This window comes from Equus asinus, chromosome 2, assembly GCF_041296235.1.
Source record: "Equus asinus isolate D_3611 breed Donkey chromosome 2, EquAss-T2T_v2, whole genome shotgun sequence".
Lineage (NCBI taxonomy): Eukaryota > Metazoa > Chordata > Mammalia > Perissodactyla > Equidae > Equus > Equus asinus.
In genome coordinates this window covers 58950642-58968537 of record NC_091791.1, presented here as the reverse complement: position 1 = coordinate 58968537, position 17896 = coordinate 58950642, and the positions used below count along the sequence as shown (strand labels likewise).

Here is a 17896-nt window from a genome sequence, read left to right as displayed (position 1 = left end):
AAGAATACAGTGGGGAGAATTACATAAAACTCCTCTGCTCAAACCCTCCATTGGCTCTCCAGCTCACTCACAATAAAAGTTAACGTCCTCACAGTGGCCTACAAGGCTCTAAAAATTTGCCCCCTGTTGGGAGGCAATTCTCCATGAATTTCTTGCATTTCTGCACTTCTTGGAGCAGAGGTAGTGGCTGCCTTTGTTTGGACTCTCTTTTCAAGGATGTTTATATAACACACAGGCTCAAAGACAGGATCTCCGTCTGGGGCAGAGGACAGGTTCGTTTACTGTCCGGTGTCGTAATGTCTCCCACTGAGTCAAAGGTCAGGCAGGTTTGCTTGCTGTCCATTATGCAAGATTTGGGTTCCCTAAGTTCTGGGTTCCTCACCTGTGATGCAAACCCACTCTATGGGCAGCATCCACCTGGACTGCTCTGCATCGCCCCCAAAGGACTTGAGGGAGCCAAATGGAAAAGATACAAACATGAACCTCATGCTACTTGCTATGCTTAAGGTAATAAAATTCTTTATCTCTGCCCCAGGAGTCTCGTGTCTCTGCCAGTATTGTGCCAGGCTAAACCATTAGCTGGCAAGTGACATAAAGTCTTGGACCTTCCCAGTTCTTATCTGCCTATCCCACACCTCTCTCATCTCATCTCCTGCTCCTCCCTTGTCACCCTGCCTGGCTACACTGGCCTCCCAGCTGTTCCTGGAACCTGCTGAGCACACACCTGCCGCAGGGGCTCTGCACATGCTCTGCTGTCAGCCTGGAACATTTCATCACCCGACATCCCTCAGGTTCTGTCCAAATGGCACCTTCACCGGCCTTCCTCAACTCCTCTATTTAAAATAGCCTTGCCACCAGTAAACAGGTGGACTTTTGCCAATCTGATAGGTGAAAATGATATCTCACTGAGTTTTAAATTTATCTTTATTTTCTATATATACTTTACAACACCTATTATATTTCTATTATTAGTTTATTATGCTTAAGAACTATTTATATTTCCTGTGACTTGTCTCGTCCTATCCTTTATCTATTTTTCTATTGTATTATTAGTCTTTTGCACATACATTTTTCACTGGCCTATGACGTGATTACACATATTTTTTCTCAACTTATCGGTCTTTTGAGTTCATAGCGTTATCCTTGTTGTTTTTTTGCCATATAAAAGCTTTTAATGTTTCTGTAGTTGAACTTATCAATATTTTACGGCTTCTAGATTTTCAATCACAACCGGAAAGGTCTTGTCCGTTCCAAGATTATAAGGAATTCATCCATGCTTTCTTCTATTTTTCTAGTACCTTAACGGTGTCATTTTAAAATAGACAGACCTTTGAATCATTTGGAAGTGACTTGGTGTAGTATGAGACTTATGGATTCAACTTTTAGGTTTTTGACTACCAATTGCCTCAACCTTTTTATTATTTATTTATTTTAAAAACATAATTGAAACATTTATTGAAAATAGACTCTTGAAAAATTGCTTCCATGCACAACAATGCCTCTTTCACCCATTTTAGAGGTGAGTATACTGTGACCTAGGGCATTTGTCAACAATCCCAAGACTGCCCAGTTGGTAAACAGAGTTCGCGGCTCCCTTGAGAATCTGCCCTCGTGCTTCCTCTTTCCTCCTGAGGCCCCCAAGACGTCCTTGTGGTTTGGGACCCCCCCCTACTTCTTGCAACCAGTCTTATAGCAGGGCCGGCAATCCAATGCATTAGCTTGCACTGGGGCAGCCCTGTGCCTCCAGGGTGCATACACTGGGGTTCCAAACCCTCTGGACACAGTTCCCCTGGTTTAGCTAAAGCTGGTGAGACGCCTTAGAACACGGCCTGACCCCGTTGTGTGTCTGGGCAGGATTCAGACTCAATGCAGAAGACCCACAGGATGAAAGGGGGGGCTTGCCCATCCAGCCTCCTCTGAGTATAGTTGGAGGTGCCAGGTGCCACTTTAATTTTATTTCTGCATGTACGTGGGTCTATTTCTGTACTTTGTTCCATTGGTTTGTTTGGCTTTCTCTGCACTGGTACCAAACTGTTTGAATTACTGGGATCTATAATATGTTGTAATATCTGATAGTGCTTCCCCTCTCCTTGTTCTACTTTTTTTTTTTTTTTTTTATTAAAGATTTTATTTTTCCTTTTTCTCCCCAAAGCCCCCCGGTACACAGTTGTATATTCTTCGCTGTGGGTCCCTCCAGCTGTGGCATGCGGGACGCCGCCTCAGCGTGGCCCGATGAGCAGTGCCATGTCCGCGCCCAGGATTCGAACCAACGAAACACTGGGCCGCCTGCAGCGGAGCGCGCGAACTCAACCACTCGGCCACGGGGCCAGCCCCGTCCTTGTTCTACTTTTTCAGAGCCTGTTTCCTGACTAGTCTTGTTTATTTTTCCATTTGAATTTTAGGAACAAACAGGGTAGTTTAAAAAGCACACGCATAACCTATTAATCCTATTAGTACTTGTATACGAATTATGTTAAATTTATAATCTTACTTAAGGAGAATTGAGATCTTTATGATATTGAATCTTCCTATCCAAAAACATCATTCATCCTTCCACCATTTGACTCATTTTTCTTATCTGTAAAATGGGAGTCATAATACCAATCTCATAGGGCTGTCCTCAGAATTTAACGAGAAAGCGTGAAGGACAGCATAGTAGGAGCCAAGGTGTTGCTTGGCTGCTTCCTAGCGTCTGAACTGGGGCTTCCTTCCTAGATAATCCTGAACTTCGTTCTTTCATTTGTAAGCTGGGGATGGTTATAACAGTATCTGCTTCACAGGACTGTAATGACGGTCAAAGGAGATGAGGCATGCAAAGTACCGCGCCCTGCCTGGAGCATAAGTGCCCAACGACTATCAGCTGTTCTAAAAAACGGGCTATCACAGGGAAACGTGACTTAAAGCAAAAGCCTGCTGGGATCCACCTTAGGTCGAGGGCTCTCAGGTCAACTCTTTTTTCCGAGAGCCCACTCACCGTCACTCGCCACTTCTGATTTTCCCCGTGCCCCCCGGTAGACAGTCGCATCGGAAGCCGCGATCGCTAGCGCCCAGACCCACCGCGGGACTCCAGGAGGCCGTCCCCACCCCCGGGCCGCGGCGCTGCCACGTCTCGCGCGCCAAGTTCGCCATACGGGAGGAGGCGGGGCCGAGTCGGGCCAGTCCCCGAGCGCGCTGCATCACGCCTGAGGCCCGCCCCTCCGCGGCCCGCGTCGCTGGGAGCACGGCACCGGGGATGAGGAGCGCCGTGACGCTACGAAGGGGCGGGGGCAAGCACGCGCCCGGAAGTGCTGGGGGAGGGGTGTGACGTATATCCGGCGAGTAGCTGGCGGTCCCGGGTGCTGTTTCGCTGTGTGCTGTGAGGGAGGGTCGAAGCTGCCCGCCGCCGCCGGAGGAGCTCCTGGGGCCGTGAGTCAGGGGGCCGCGGCGAGGGAGGGAGCCGGGGCCGGAGGGGCTGGGGCGGACGGCGAGGAGGGTCGGGGCGGAGGCCGGCGCAGGCGGGGTCGTGGGGGGGAAGTGACACGCAGGCGGTTCTGTGGGGCCGCGGGGCTGGTTCTGGGCGGGGACCGGCCGGGTCTGCTCGGTCCCCTGCCGGCCTCTGGGGTGTCGGGTCGATCTGCGTTCCGCTCGGGGGGCTGCCGCTGCTGGGCGGGGTAACAGCTTGTACTGTGCGCTCCAGTTTACGAAGCGGCCTCACATCCCCTGTCTCGGATGAGCCTCGGCGGAGGCGAGTGGAAGTCCTTGATGATTATCCTTGTTTTACACACTCGGGGGCTGAGGCTCGCCGAATTGGCCGAGGCCCCGCATGTCGCGAGTGTGAGAGTTCCAAACAGGTCTCCTGGCTCCCAGTCCACGGCACCCCCCCCCACCCCACCCCCCACTCCCCCCCCCACTCCCCCACTGCAGCCCTGTGTTATCTGATGTCCTGGGTCGAACCCCGTGCTTTCTCGTTCCACCTCCCTCTTTTTTCCTCTCTCTCTTCAGTGCATGGAAAAATTCTTTCATGTGCGTTTCCTATATGGATTGATGCTTTCTGCACAATTCTAGCCGAGATGTCAGGAGCACACTTGTGAGAGTTGGCACTAAATTTTCTGTTAGCATTCTCCCTTGCCCTTGGCTTTTCCCCTTTACCTCGCTCCATCTGCATAGGTTGTGACAGGGGGCCTATGGAGCTTTACAAGAGGACTGACCCTTGACATTTGCCCTGCAGCTAAGCAGAGTTTCTTAGCTAAAAGCCAGCTGCCTGCTACTCCAGATCTGTCTGGAATGGTGTCTCAAAGTTGCTCTGAGGATGTATAAAAAGTAATGAGTATGTATAAGAAGTGGTGTATGGATTCTTTATGGGCTAATGGTCAGCTTGCTGCTCCTCTTTTTTATTTGAATCAGTCAGTCCTGGAATTTGCAAATTTTAGTTTTCGGTCCATTGGCAGTCCTTTTGTTGGTAGTTTAGAGCCCTTAAATTTCAGACTACTCTAATTTGCCACAAGATGCTATAAAGTGGTAGAGTGGATCAAGGATAGGAAATGAATAGAATGCTACTTATTAACATACCATTCAAAAGATATGATGTCTTGTAAGGAAGAAAACTACAAGATTATCATGTGTAGTTGGTGGAAGTTTTATCTTTTTATTTGGATTTGAAATATATGTGATAGTAACAGGAAGGGCTTTGGCTTTGGCTTCAAAAGAGGAGAGTGTAAGTCCTGGCACTGTTAAAACTTTTTCAGTTGAGCAGTCCTGGTTAAGCCAGCTAAACTAGGGGTGTCAGCATCCTCATCTTGTTAAATGAGGCCAAGGATTCTTGCCTGTTAGGGTTGGTGTGAGGTTGAAATGAGATATATGTGTAGGTACTGTAAAAATACTCATGAGGTGGTACAGAGGAGAGGCACATTGTTCTCTTACTTTCCTATAATGGAAAGTTAACGCAGGAGCTTTGTTAGTGAATTTACGTTATTGGACTTCTTAAAGTGTGGACTAAGTTTCCAGTCAAAATTATTACTTAACATGCTAGATTTGGTCTTTCTGCCAAAATATATTTTGATTTTACTGAAAAAGGCAAAAAAACCTTATTATCTTTTCATAAAAGCTTTTGCCTTTAGTTTCCACCCCCACCCAAACTCCCAAGCTTCGTTTGGCCCGCCGGGGTAACAGCCATAGAAAAGAATCATTAAGCAGTCCCTAAAGTTTATCAAGCCACAGGACTAATTAAAAAACCCAGTAATTGGATGAAAAAGAAAATTAACATATACTATCCATTTTTCAGTTTCTTTTTCATCTAGCATTCTTTGAATGGAGAATATAGGTGGGTTTTTGTGGATGATCCTTTTACAGGTCACCAGTAAAAGTAATAAAACAACTTTTGTTTGCTTTCTTTTTTGAGGAAGATTAGCCCTGAGCTAACATCTGCTGCCGATCCTCCTCTTTTTGCTGAGGAAGACTGGCCCTGAGCTAACATCCGTGCCCATCTTCCTTTGCTTTATATGTGGGATGCCTACCACAGCATGGCTTGAGAAGCAGTGCGTAGGTCTGCGCCCGTGATCGCAACCAGCAAACGCTGGGCCACCGAAGCGGAACATGTGAACTTAACCGCTGCACTACCGGGCCGGCCCCTTGTTTGCTTTCTTAAAAAAACAAAACTTCATTAAAGTTTTGTTTGGTAGCAGTTGGTCACATCTAGTATAAAGCCTTGTGTTCAGATGCTGTTGCTGATTGAGAGGAAGGAAGTGCAGGATCCTTCTTTTTTCTGTAGCACATCTGAGATATTGAGGCAAAAGTTCAGTGTGACCAGGAAATGCTGCCTCTGAGAAACCCTAACACCCACCATTGGCTCTAGATCCTACCCTCTTAACTCCATTCACAGGTCCCCTTGCTTATTACCCATGTACCAGTGTACACCTTTTAGTGCCTCTGGGTCAGCTTTTATTTTGTCTAGGCCTATGGGAAACAGGAAAAGTGGTATTAGTAGCAGTACTAATTAAGATATTTACTTAGCTAGGAACCTACCACTATGCTCTGAATGAATATTCTTATTTTTATTTATTTATTTTTAAGATTTTATTTTTCTTTTTTCTCCCCAAAGCTCCCCGGTACATAGATGTGTTTTTTTTTTTAGTTGTGGGTCCTTCTAGTTGTGGCATGTGGGACGCCGCCTCAGCATGGCCTGATGAGCGGTGCCATGTCCGCGCCCAGGATTCGAACTGGCAAAACCCTGGGCTGCCGAAGCGGAGCTGGAGAACTTAACCACTCGGCCACCGGCCTGGCCCCATGAATATTGTTATTTTAAGAAAATCTAGGGGCTAGCCCCGTGGCCAAGTGGTTAAGTTCTCGCTCTCCGCTTCAGCGGCCCATGGTTCGGATCCTGGGCGCAGACATGGCACCACTCATTAGGCCGTGTTGAGGCGGTGTCCCACATGCCACAACTAGAAGGACCCACAACTAAAAATATACAACTATGTACTGGGGGGATTTGGGGAGAAAAAAAAAAGCAGGGAAAAAAAAAGAAGATTGGCAACAGTTATTAGCTCAGGTGCCAATCTTTTAAAAAAAAAAAAGAAAATCTATATTTATAAAATGGGTTCGATCTTGATTCACATTATGAAAAGATTCTCTTTTTATCGTTTCATGGCTCTCCAAAATAGTGATATCATCTCTTTTTGTAAGTTGAGACACATATCTGCAAGAGGGGTTAAATAAATATTGTTTAAGAAGGGATAGCACTGGTAAATGGAGCAGGGCAAATTGTGCCAGCTGGTAGGATTTTGGTGACTTTGTGTTTTAGAGCTGTATACAAGGATGGGTTAATCTGCTTTTTGTTCAGGTTAATATGCTTTTCATTTTTTTCTACTTACTGCATCGATGTGACATTTTGATCCAGATTATTGACGGGGCTGATTTCCTGGAGGTTTTGCTAACTGGTAGACAACAGTGATGTATCTAGGGAATGTGAATGAGCAGCTACCTGGAGGAGTGAGTCAGATAGTAAAAGAGGAAAGTATATCTTCAACTCCTAGTTCTCTAAGTATCATAGATTGAAAACTGTTTGGTTCTGCCTAAAAACCAAATGGTAAACCAAACCAAACCACGAGTTTGTGCAGATCCGAGGCCCCCAGAGATTGCCCTCCAGGATGCACAATCATTTGTTTTCTTATGCCTGAATACATGGGACTGTAAACATGCATCAAGGCCAGGGAATAACTGTTAACTTCTCCAAAACTGTACTGGCATTCAGAAAGCTAATGTTTGTTGCTTTCGTCTTTCATACAGGTAGTAAGCATTAATAATGTCTTTCATCTTTGAGTGGATCTACAATGGCTTCAGCAGTGTGCTCCAATTCCTAGGTAAAGCCATTTCCTTGGAATATATCATAGGTTTCAGACTGTGTGTATTTCCTTCAACAATTTAAATATAAGCAGCCTTTGGTATGTATAGAGCAAAATTACGTTCAATTTTTTTTCTCTTTTAGGACTCTACAAGAAATCTGGAAAACTTGTATTCTTGGGTTTGGACAATGCAGGCAAAACCACTCTTCTACATATGCTCAAAGATGACAGATTGGGCCAGCATGTTCCAACATTGCATCCGAGTAGGTTTGAAAATACCAGGTGACCTTTTGATATTTGAAGGTCACCGTCAGGGTCAGAGGATGAATCCCCAATTGATGCAGTTCTTGTATTAACTGAGGTCCCAAAACACAGCTCACTTGAGAAAAATTCTCTATAGCACACACTCACGTCACATAGTCGTAAATCTGAACCTTTGGAACTTTGTCACTATCTATTCTTACCAGTCCTGTAATGGGACACATCTCCTATATCTACTTCTAAAAAGCAGCGAACACCTTGGAGAAAAAGAAAATTGGCTTTTTAGAATAATTTAGGAACATTTTCACCCTATATTATTCTCTTTACAAGGTGAAAGCTTCATTAGGTTTTGCAATGGTATTGGGTTACTGGGCCTTGTTGGATGGAGAAGTTTATTTCTTTCTTCTTTTCTGACAATTTTTCAGCATCAGAAGAGCTGACAATTGCTGGAATGACTTTTACAACTTTTGATCTTGGTGGGCATGAGCAAGGTAAGAGACAATTCAGTGGAAGGATGGTATTGACTTGTGGTTTATTTCATGCCCCTCCTCTTTTTTTTAAAGCAGGGTGTCATTTTTTTTATTTACAATTTGTCATTTATTTAGAATATGTCATTTAGAATTGAGATCTTATTCCTTTAATGAAATTGTTTTATTCACTTATTTTTAAGTAATTTCAAATTTGTTGAAAGTTGCATAATTAATACAGAGAAATCTACTCCTTTATACTTTTTGCCCAGATTTATTAGTCTCTCTCTTTATACAATGCATATTAATATTATTTTTCTTCAAACATTTCTGAATTCATCATACTCTTTTATTCCTTAATTCTTTAATGTATATTTCCTAAGAACAAGAATATTCCCTATATAGTCATAATGGTTATCAAACCCAAGTGGTTTTATTTTTATCTACTGTATAGTGTATACTCCTTTTTTGTCAGTTGTCCCAATGATCTCCCTTATAGCATTTTTCCTCTTAATCAAGATCCAGTACAATATCACACATCAAATTTAATCATGTCTCTTTTGTATTCTTTATTAATGGAGTATAAATATGTAGAAAATTAAGTTATTCTTTGTAAGTAGTTTCAAACTTGTCAAAAGTTGCGAAAATAATACAGTGACTACTTGTGACCACTGATCTAAATTGATATTTTGTGTACTCTACCTGTTTGGAGCAGTTGGGGAACGTTTTCTTCTACCTTCTTGTTCTCCTCCAGTGCTTTTTGCCTTACTCAGGTGTGTCTGTTTGCTTCCCAGGCTCCTCTTAGGTGTCTTGTATGTGTTTTAGAGATATACAGAATGAGGCATCTTTATGTGATGGACACTCACTTTACATTTGGCAAGACTCTAGGCTTAGGCGTAAAACATTTAAGATGTGGGGATAAATATTTTGGGAAAGTAGAAAAAAGAAACTATTCAGATTCTGTCAGATTTATTCATTTGTTTTTAAATTGAGTTGAGAGCATTTGAAGCATTATATTAGGTTTAATCTAATATAGTTTTTTAAAAGTAGAGTTAAAAAAAGAGAATATTGGTAATTTTAATCATTCAGCCAAATAATTTTGGCCAAAAGCCTGAGAAGCGGTCCAAGTAATTTTATAGTCAGTGATTTCGTTAACATATAATTATATTTATTTTATTGAATATTTATATCCTACATATATGTAGTATGATCACAATCACATAAAATACCTGTACAGAAAAAAGATTGAAAGAAAATATACAGAAACATTAGCAGTGAGTGTGTTTTGATGGAGGATTATAGATTATCTTACTTCCTTTTTTTCTATGATGAGATTGTATTATTTTCATTTGGATAGGAGTGGCTGTATGGTGTCTTTTCTGCTTCTTTCAAAAGGATTTATAACTGCTTACAAATTTAAATTCAGAGATAATACAATTATAAGTTGCATATAGACCATCTGGAGAATGCAGGAGTAGGTGTTTTTAAGACACCTGAACTGAGAATTGTGTATTATTTGGTGTGATAAATTTAGCTTTCAGCTTTTGATAGACTAACAAGGGAAATGTGTTGATGTATGTAGTGTTGTTTTGTTTGACTGAGGAAAAGTTACTTACAGAAACACTTTTTCATCATAACCTCGCCACTGTTTTACAGAAGTGACTACAGTGCTGACTAGAGTACATTTGGAGGTTTCCTTTTTTTTGTATAACTTAAAAAAATTTAACTTATAGAAGTAGTCCAGGGTCAATATAACAAATTCAGTCGACAGTCAGTATATAAATAGGGAAGGTAAGAGTGAAAGTTCCTCCCGCTCTCCTTCCCAGTCCGGCGCTTCACAGGCCATCATTGTTAACTGTCTCATGTAGAGATGCGTCTGTATTCAGCCCATTGAAAGGACTAGAAATGAGTGGCTTAGAAATTATAATATAATTAAAGCATTGCTTTCCAAAACATTATCACTTCATGTCAAACCAAAAAAAATGTATAGAGCACACTGGGTTAAATATAGGAGGCTGAGGTAATTGGCCTGGGAACTTCAACCACCTGTCAGGCCCAATGTACCTGAGGGCTGAGTGGATAAGTTATATACTGGTTAGGCAGGAACTAACTTGGGACTAAAGTTATATGGACAATTTGTATCCTGATATTTTAACTCAGAGGTTGCAAACTGAATTGACCCGAGGGGTGAGGTAGGTCATTTACGTGAGTGACATTGACTGAGTGTAGAAGACAGTAGGGAGTGGTGGAAACTTTGGCAAACCGAAGAGCCCAGACCTCGTCTAAAGGGGAAGCCACAACTCAGTTCCTGCTGATTATTGATGTGTGAGTAGGCAGGCATGGGATTTTCAGAAAATCAGGCACAAAACCCTGATTGTCGAATTTTAAAAAATCAGATTAAGTTCATGGACCATCAGTTTATACCCTCTGTTCTGACTTAATACTGGCTAGGACTTGGAGAATCCATATGAAGTCTAATGCTATTGAAACCTGGCCAAGATTTTCCTACTTTATAGACCATTAGGTTATTTGATTTCAAAATATATATATTTTTTAATTGATGCAGCTACAAACTTTGTCTTTTAGCACGTCGGGTTTGGAAAAATTATCTCCCAGCAATTAATGGGATTGTCTTTCTGGTGGACTGTGCAGACCATCCTCGCCTCATGGAATCCAAAGTTGAGCTTAATGTACGTTTATATTTTTTTTCCTTTTTTGGCCTCTGTTTCTTTTAAGGAATACGGCTCAGTAGTGCCAATACTTAATCATTCCAGTTAGCATTTCATGAAAGTCCTCGTTACAAGAAGAAAGTGTTTTAAAATCTAAGACATTGCTTTTCAATGTCTTGAGGAAACTCAGCTTGAATTGAGTAAACTAACTTTGTTTATAACTATCATAGGGTGACTGTATGTCTGATTTGCTCAGGACACCCCTCAGAGTATGCCTGTCCCAGCATAATCAGTGTCTTTCCCTTCAAGTATCACATATGGTCACTCTTTATGAAGTGTGGGCATAGTGAAAACTTGAAAGAGGGATTAGAATTCTTTACGTTTTTAGATCTACGTTCTCAGCTTCTACCTGCCCACCTTTGCACTTAGCAGTCTGTTCTCAGTCTTCAGTTTTGGTCTTGTGCAGCGTTTGGTACTATCAAGGACTTGCTTCAAGTTTTTTCTTTTCTCAACAGTGCGTTTTCTTGCCTTGACAATTTCTGTAATGTTGCCTTTATTATCCCTACTGCTTCACCCTGCGCCTCTTCTTTCTCTGTGATTAACTCTCTCTCTGCACTCTTGGTCCTGGCAGTTTGAACCTGTCTCAAGTTTGTTTGTAAGAATGTTTCTTGAATCCATAGTTCTAGTCTCAGGTAGAATCACCTGGAAGGCAGTCCTTCCCTTACTTGACCTCTTGGCACTGGCCATTCTTTCTTTCTTCAAACTCCCCTTTACATTCTTGGTTTGGGTGCTCTGTCTCTGGCCAGTACCTCGCAAGCTCTTTCATAAGCCCCTGTTCCTCTGCTTAGGCCTTAAATCTTGGTGTTCCCCAGAGTCTGTACTCTCTCCTAGGCTAGTCCAGGCTACTCCATTCCTTCATCTGCCACCCCCATGCTAATGACTCCCAAATGGATTTCTCTCGTCTAAACCTCTCTTGAGCTCCAGCCTCATACTTAATGCAGGCTACTAGACAACTCCACCTACCAATCTGTTCTCCTAGAATGGAACTATTCATCTTTCCCATCATCTACCTGGATACACGATCCAGAATCCTGTGAATTACTGTAGCTTCCAGTAGAAGGAACTTTCTCAGACTTGTCATTGCCCTACTTAATATCCGTTAATCTCTATCACCTTTGGGATGAAATCCACAAATCTTTTGCACAGCACAGAGGATCTTTCACGAGCTTTCCTCTATTTATTTCTCCAACTTCTTTTCTCTCTACTGCCTACCTTGAACTATATTTGAGACATAGAGAACAACTTGTCCTTTCTTAAGTATACGGAAGTAGTTATCCCTGCCTGGCTTTCTTACCTGACCCCCTACCTCCATTTGCTGGTAAATTTCGAAATGTCTTTTAAGAGATCTCAGAGTTCAGATATGAGCATTTCTAGGAAGCCTTTCCTGACCTCTCAGACTGTTAGACTCTCCACCTTATCAGTGTCTGTTGTATTTACTGGTTTTGTATAGGTCTGTCCCGCTGGACCATGAATTTAGATGGTAAGGACCTTATCTTATTTCTTTGTGAAACCTCTGCACCTAGCAAAACATTGGATACATAGTAGGTACTTTGTTAGTATTTAATAAATGAATGACATCCTTACTTTGATTTTGTCTAACATTTCCTGGAACTGAAGATGGTCAAAGCATGTTCCCCTTTATTCCTTCAACTCCACTCTCCTTTCCTAGCTTTTCCTATCAGTGAGAACTAGATTCCCAGGCTTGAAATCTGTCAGCTTTGACTCCTCTTTTGTCTCTTGTCATTTAGACATCAGTCTCTTCACTTCTTCAAAATGCCTGCTACACTATTTATTACATGCTTCCATCTTAGGCTAGATCATCATCTCTTACTTGAGCACCACAGATAGATACTTTTTGTGAATTCATTGTACTAAAAGTGCAGATTCTATCCAGTAATTTCTGAATTTAGGGTCTTTAGGATCTGTTGCAGCTAACTTCTCAGACTGACGCCATGATGTTGGTCATCGCTTCCCATCCCATTTACTCTGTCATTACATGTCAGTGTAAATGCTTTAATCCAGTCGGGTGGTACTCCATCTGGCTTCCTGAATTCTTTTCCTACTGTAAAGCCATTGCTTGTATTCTTCCTTCTCCTTTCCACCTATTGAAATCCTCCCCCTCCTTCAGAGCCCAGTTTAGGTCCCACCTCTTTGCTAATTAGACGTCCCTCAAGCCCACCTTGCCATTTTATTTCCCTGAACGTCTTTTAAGTACTTATATTCTGTCCCCACTTGTTGTGACACTTAATCATCCACTTGCCTTGCTTTGTTGACAGATACGTGAATGTAGAGTGAGGATTTCTTGAGGCCAGGAATGTGTCTCATCCTTCCTTTTGTAGCCCTCTCAGTGCCTGAGATTGCTCTTTGCACACATGGGGCACTCAGTAAATCCTTGGGGGGTCCTGTAGCCATCTCTGAGGCTCTGGAGTCAGAGCATTCGCTCTCGGAGGATTGTGCTCAGTGGGTAGCCCGAGGATGGTCTTTGGTGAGTGATTTAGCTCACAGTTAAGGTTGGGCAGTTCTGCTGCCTTGTAAATAGATACAGCCTTAAGTTGAAATTGTTTTGAGGATCTTTACCTAATGTCAAGGTAATTTTTATGTAATGCTAAGGGTGTTATATAATGTCAAGATGAACTTTTAGTTGATCGCTCAGGTCTAAAGATGATCGCATTTCCGCTTTACGTCTGCTGCGTTACAGACAAGTGGAAGTCACAGTCGCTTCATTACCTAGTGGGCTCGCGCAGATCTTCACTCAGCTCCTCTTTATCTCATCTCTAGGCGTTAATGACTGATGAGACAATATCCAATGTGCCAATCCTTATTTTGGGTAACAAAATTGACAGAACAGATGCAATCAGTGAAGAAAAACTCCGTGAGATTTTTGGGCTTTATGGACAGACCACAGGAAAGGTAAGAAAATCTTCAGGGAACCTATTATAAAAGAAATTCACAGCTTTTTTTTAACGTTCGTGTTTTGCTGTCTAGATTTTACTTTGCTTTAAAAAGTTTACCTGGGCTCAAGATTTGTTTTCCTCTAGGTAAACTCTCTGAAGACAAACATGTTCTTAGTTTAACCATTTTTTCTTTTTTAAGATTGGCACCTGAGCTAACATCTGTTGCCAGTCTTCTTTTTGTTTGCCGCCTCCTTCTCCCAAAAGCCCCCCATACATAGTTGTATACTCTACTTGTGAGTGCCTGTGGTTGTGCTATGTGGGATGCCGCCTCAGCATGGCCTGATGAGTGGTGCCATGTCCACGCCCAGGATCTGAGCGGGCGAAATCCTGGGCCACCAAGCAGAGCGCACAAACTTAACCACTCGGCCACGGGGGCAGCCCCTAACCATTTTCTAATAAGATATATTCCTCAGGTATTTAAAGATGAAGAGAATGGTAGAAAAGGCAAACTTGCTATTTTAAGAATTTTCTGACTGTCTTTCAAATCTGATTCTGGGAAATCTCTTTTGAAAGAGCCCTTCTTAGCCAGAAATCTTTTTGTTTGACTGGAGATTTCAGGTTATGAAGAAGAGTGATCATTTATATCACTTACCAAGCATTGAAATCAAAGCTCTGGATTATCCTCAGTGCTCTTTGCTGAGATTGGTAGGACTGTTGTCCTATTTCGAAGATGAGGAAACTCTGAGAGTGATTTGTAAGTCGGTGATAAAACTAGGAATAGAACCTGAGTCTTCCGGATCAGTAGGTTATGCTGTCTCCAGTTGGAAGGGGAACTCTGTTGCAGAAAAGTATGCTTGTGAGAGAGAAAATCTAGATTAGCTATAATTAAGCGTGAATCCTGGTCTTTTCAGCTCAGATTTTGGCATATTTACATTTTATTTTTATTTTTTTAAAGATTGGCACCTGAGCTAACAACTGTTGTCAGTCTTCTTTTTTTTTCTTCCCAAAGCCCCCCAGTACATAGTTGTCTGTTGTTGTTGTGGGTGCCTCTGGTTGTGCTATGTGGGACGCCACCTCAGCATGGCTTGATGAGCAGTGCCATGTCTGCGCCCAGGATGCGAACTGGCGAAACTCTGGGCTGCCAAAGCAGAGCGCACGAACTTAACCACTCAGCCATGGGGCTGGCCCCATATTTACTTTTTAAAATTTTCCTTTTCTGAGATCTGTGATAATTTCGTGACTTTTTTACATGGTTCCTTAGTCTTGCCTCTTCTTGGTTCGTTCTTTCTAGAAATGCTTCCTTTAATTCACTTAGTTTCCCCTCTTCTGCATGAGTGTTACACATGAATTCTTAATTTCCTTGATGTAACCTCTTATTAGTGTATATTTCTGAATGCTTGTGTTAATGAGAGTGTCCTTATTTCCAAAAAGTCCCAGACTCCTTTTGTCCATTAAAGAGCATGCTGGTTCTCTGGGTCCCAGTGGCCTTTTTCTTGGTTTGCTGCCATAGCTTTCCAGATGAATATTGATGTGTTCAAAGCAAATGCTCTTCGCAGAGAGAGAGAGGCTAGGAATGAGAGACTATTCTGTCCTGAAAGGATGAAGCCCTGGGGAAGTCATCTGTAGGGCCTTGACCACATTTCTGTAATTAATCCCTGTTTAGATTTGCTTTTGAGGAATGGAGAAAGTGATTTCTGTGATCCCCCTTTCAAGCCTTTCCACCATGGAGATGCTAACAGGCCTTTCTTGGTTTTGTCTCCCTTAGGGCAATGTGACCCTGAAGGAACTGAATGCCCGCCCCATGGAAGTGTTCATGTGCAGTGTGCTCAAGAGGCAAGGCTACGGCGAGGGCTTCCGCTGGCTCTCCCAGTATATTGACTGATGTTTGGACAGTGAAAATAAAAGAGTTTTACTTCTCTGGACTGATCCTATTCACAGCTTCCTCATGAACTTTTCTAATAGAACAAGGAAAGCTCTCCAACCATGTCTGGCGTTGAGAAGCCAAGAGTCTCTGTCAGCTCTCATCGCCCAGTGGTGACATGTGCTCTTCTCCACACTGTTGGGAGGTAACGCTGCCCCACGTGCTGGTGCAGGTCAGCATCCCGGGACTTGGAAGCTGGCAGGATTTGCCGGGTAAAGCTGTGTGCCATCATGGGGCACCTGAAAAGAAAAACACGTCTCACCACTGTGGTTGATTTCAAAAGAAAGTGATTCTATTTTTTAAAGATGGTGTTGTTAATGTAATTGGTGTCCCTCCTAACTTTTTGAGTTAACAATTTACTTGGTCCAGAGTTTTCTATCCTTTTTTTTTTTAATCTAGTGAATGGCATTTAGATACTTCATAAAATTATGCACAGATACATCTTGAAGGCCAGCGCTCAGTCAAGTGAACTTACTCCTGTTGGTTAGCAGGCAAGTGAGAGATGTGAGAGATGCGCCCCTGTTTCTCACTGCCTTCTAGTGGGTGGCGTCACCTTGAGCACCGAGAACAGGAAAGGGTAGAGCCCTGGCCTCACATTTGCGGCAGGTTTCCACTGGCATGCTGGGGTCATTCCTCATCACGGAATGCACAGCAGATTGTTCACTGCAGAGGAGTTAATCGTACAGTGGGTTGTTGCTATTACTATTTTTACTTAGAAAGTTACAAATTTCAGCTAGTCTCTGCTTTTATACTGTTGGGAAATCTCATTTCTCTCTAGCACCTTTTTCATTTTCAGTTCTAAAAAGTGACTTTCGCCTCAAAGTTGAGAACATCTCTCATGTTGTCATACACTGCAGTATGTCTCAGTTACTTTTGCACAGATTCCTTTCAGAGAATATCTTCTGAATTGGAGAGTCACACAGGACAAACTTAACAGCTTAAGAGCTCTGAATTCTGTGAGTTGAGAACTTAAAAATCTGGTCGTGCAGCATTTGTTTGAATCTAGGAAGGATTTACGCAGTGGGCTTTCAAATTTTCACTTGCAGAATTTGGTCTCTATTGGACTGTTCATAAGCTCTGTCTTTTGATCAGTTACCAATTTTTTTGGTGTCTAAAGGTTAACATCTGTAGCTTTTCCAGATTTTTTTTTTTTTTTGGTATGAAATTGCCTTTCTCCATTCCAGAAATAAGCTGGGGAAACTCTAATCCAAGAACTTTGTGTAGAGCTGTTCCTTTTGAGCCAGCATCACTTATTGTCAGTAAGCACCCCAGCATCCCCTGTAGTGTGATGACTATTTTTATAGCATTCCATTTTCTTAATGCCACATATGAAATTGGATTTTCATGATCTTAGCTAATATTCTACCCTTGTAGTAAAAGATGAAGGAATAGGAGGTGGTCTTAAGATAGGAGAATACCTTCATTCTTTTTCCTTTAATGAAAGATTAAAGGTAGTTTTGTTAAAATTCAAAGTTATAATGATGCTTATTTACAGAGGATTGAACGAAATTGAGTGGATTCTTGCTTCTAATGTGAGGGTAGGGAAGGTGTGGATAACATATTCCAGGAGTGAGATATTGTTCTTTAGTTGGATTTCTCGTTGTTAGTCTTCACTACTGACTGTTGGGAAAGCATACTTTTTTACAGGTACCAAATGCAGAGGCTCAATGAAGTATAAGTCTGGGAAGAGCATGCCTTTCATTTATTAGCAAGCATAGCTGGATTAAGACAAAATGGTGGGTTTGGAAAAGGGTTAAAGCCTTAAGTGAACAAATGTAGCTAACGGGGAATGAACTGGCTAGTTAACTTGCATACTTTTAATTTCCTTTGGCTAAAGGTAACCCATACTTCTCCATTCAGAGACATGAGAAGTATGAGTGCTTCAGTGTTAGTTTTCTTGTTTTTGTTTTTTTCCTATTTTTCCCTAGTCACTTTGTAGCAAGCTAGAAAACTATGGATTCTAGACAGGGCAGCTCTTTGTGAAAGTGGCTTATTTTGGCCACTGGAGAAAGGGGATTGAAAAGTCAAGTGGCACCAGTCTACTCCTCACCCCACAGAAAACACCCTTCCTGTACTAAGATAGTGGAAAGAAGCTGATGTGAGGAGCTTGGCTCCTAACACTGAGGATTGGAGCTTTGTACAGGAACCCCCATGAACTGAGACTTTTCATTCTGTTTTATCAGAGTGCATATATGTCCTATTTCAGGAAAAGTAAAATGGTCATTTACAAAAGAAAGTCAATCTGTATCCTTAGCATTTTAATAAAAACTTAAAAGAAACTTGCTGGCTTCATTCCTATGTGTGTGTT

The 17896-nt window shown here is 42.2% G+C and overlaps 1 protein-coding gene across 1 annotated transcript; it reads left to right on the top strand.

Moving 5' to 3' along the window:
• Positions 1-3191: 3191 nt before the first annotated feature.
• Positions 3192-17867, top strand: SAR1A (secretion associated Ras related GTPase 1A). The gene is made up of 7 exons (XM_070489377.1): positions 3192-3405; positions 7261-7334; positions 7460-7579; positions 8003-8068; positions 10631-10734; positions 13552-13683; positions 15433-17867. The coding sequence occupies exons 2-7, from the start codon at positions 7277-7279 to the stop codon at positions 15547-15549; spliced, it is 597 nt and encodes a 198-aa protein (XP_070345478.1). The 5' UTR covers positions 3192-3405; positions 7261-7276; the 3' UTR covers positions 15550-17867.
• Positions 17868-17896: the final 29 nt, after the last annotated feature.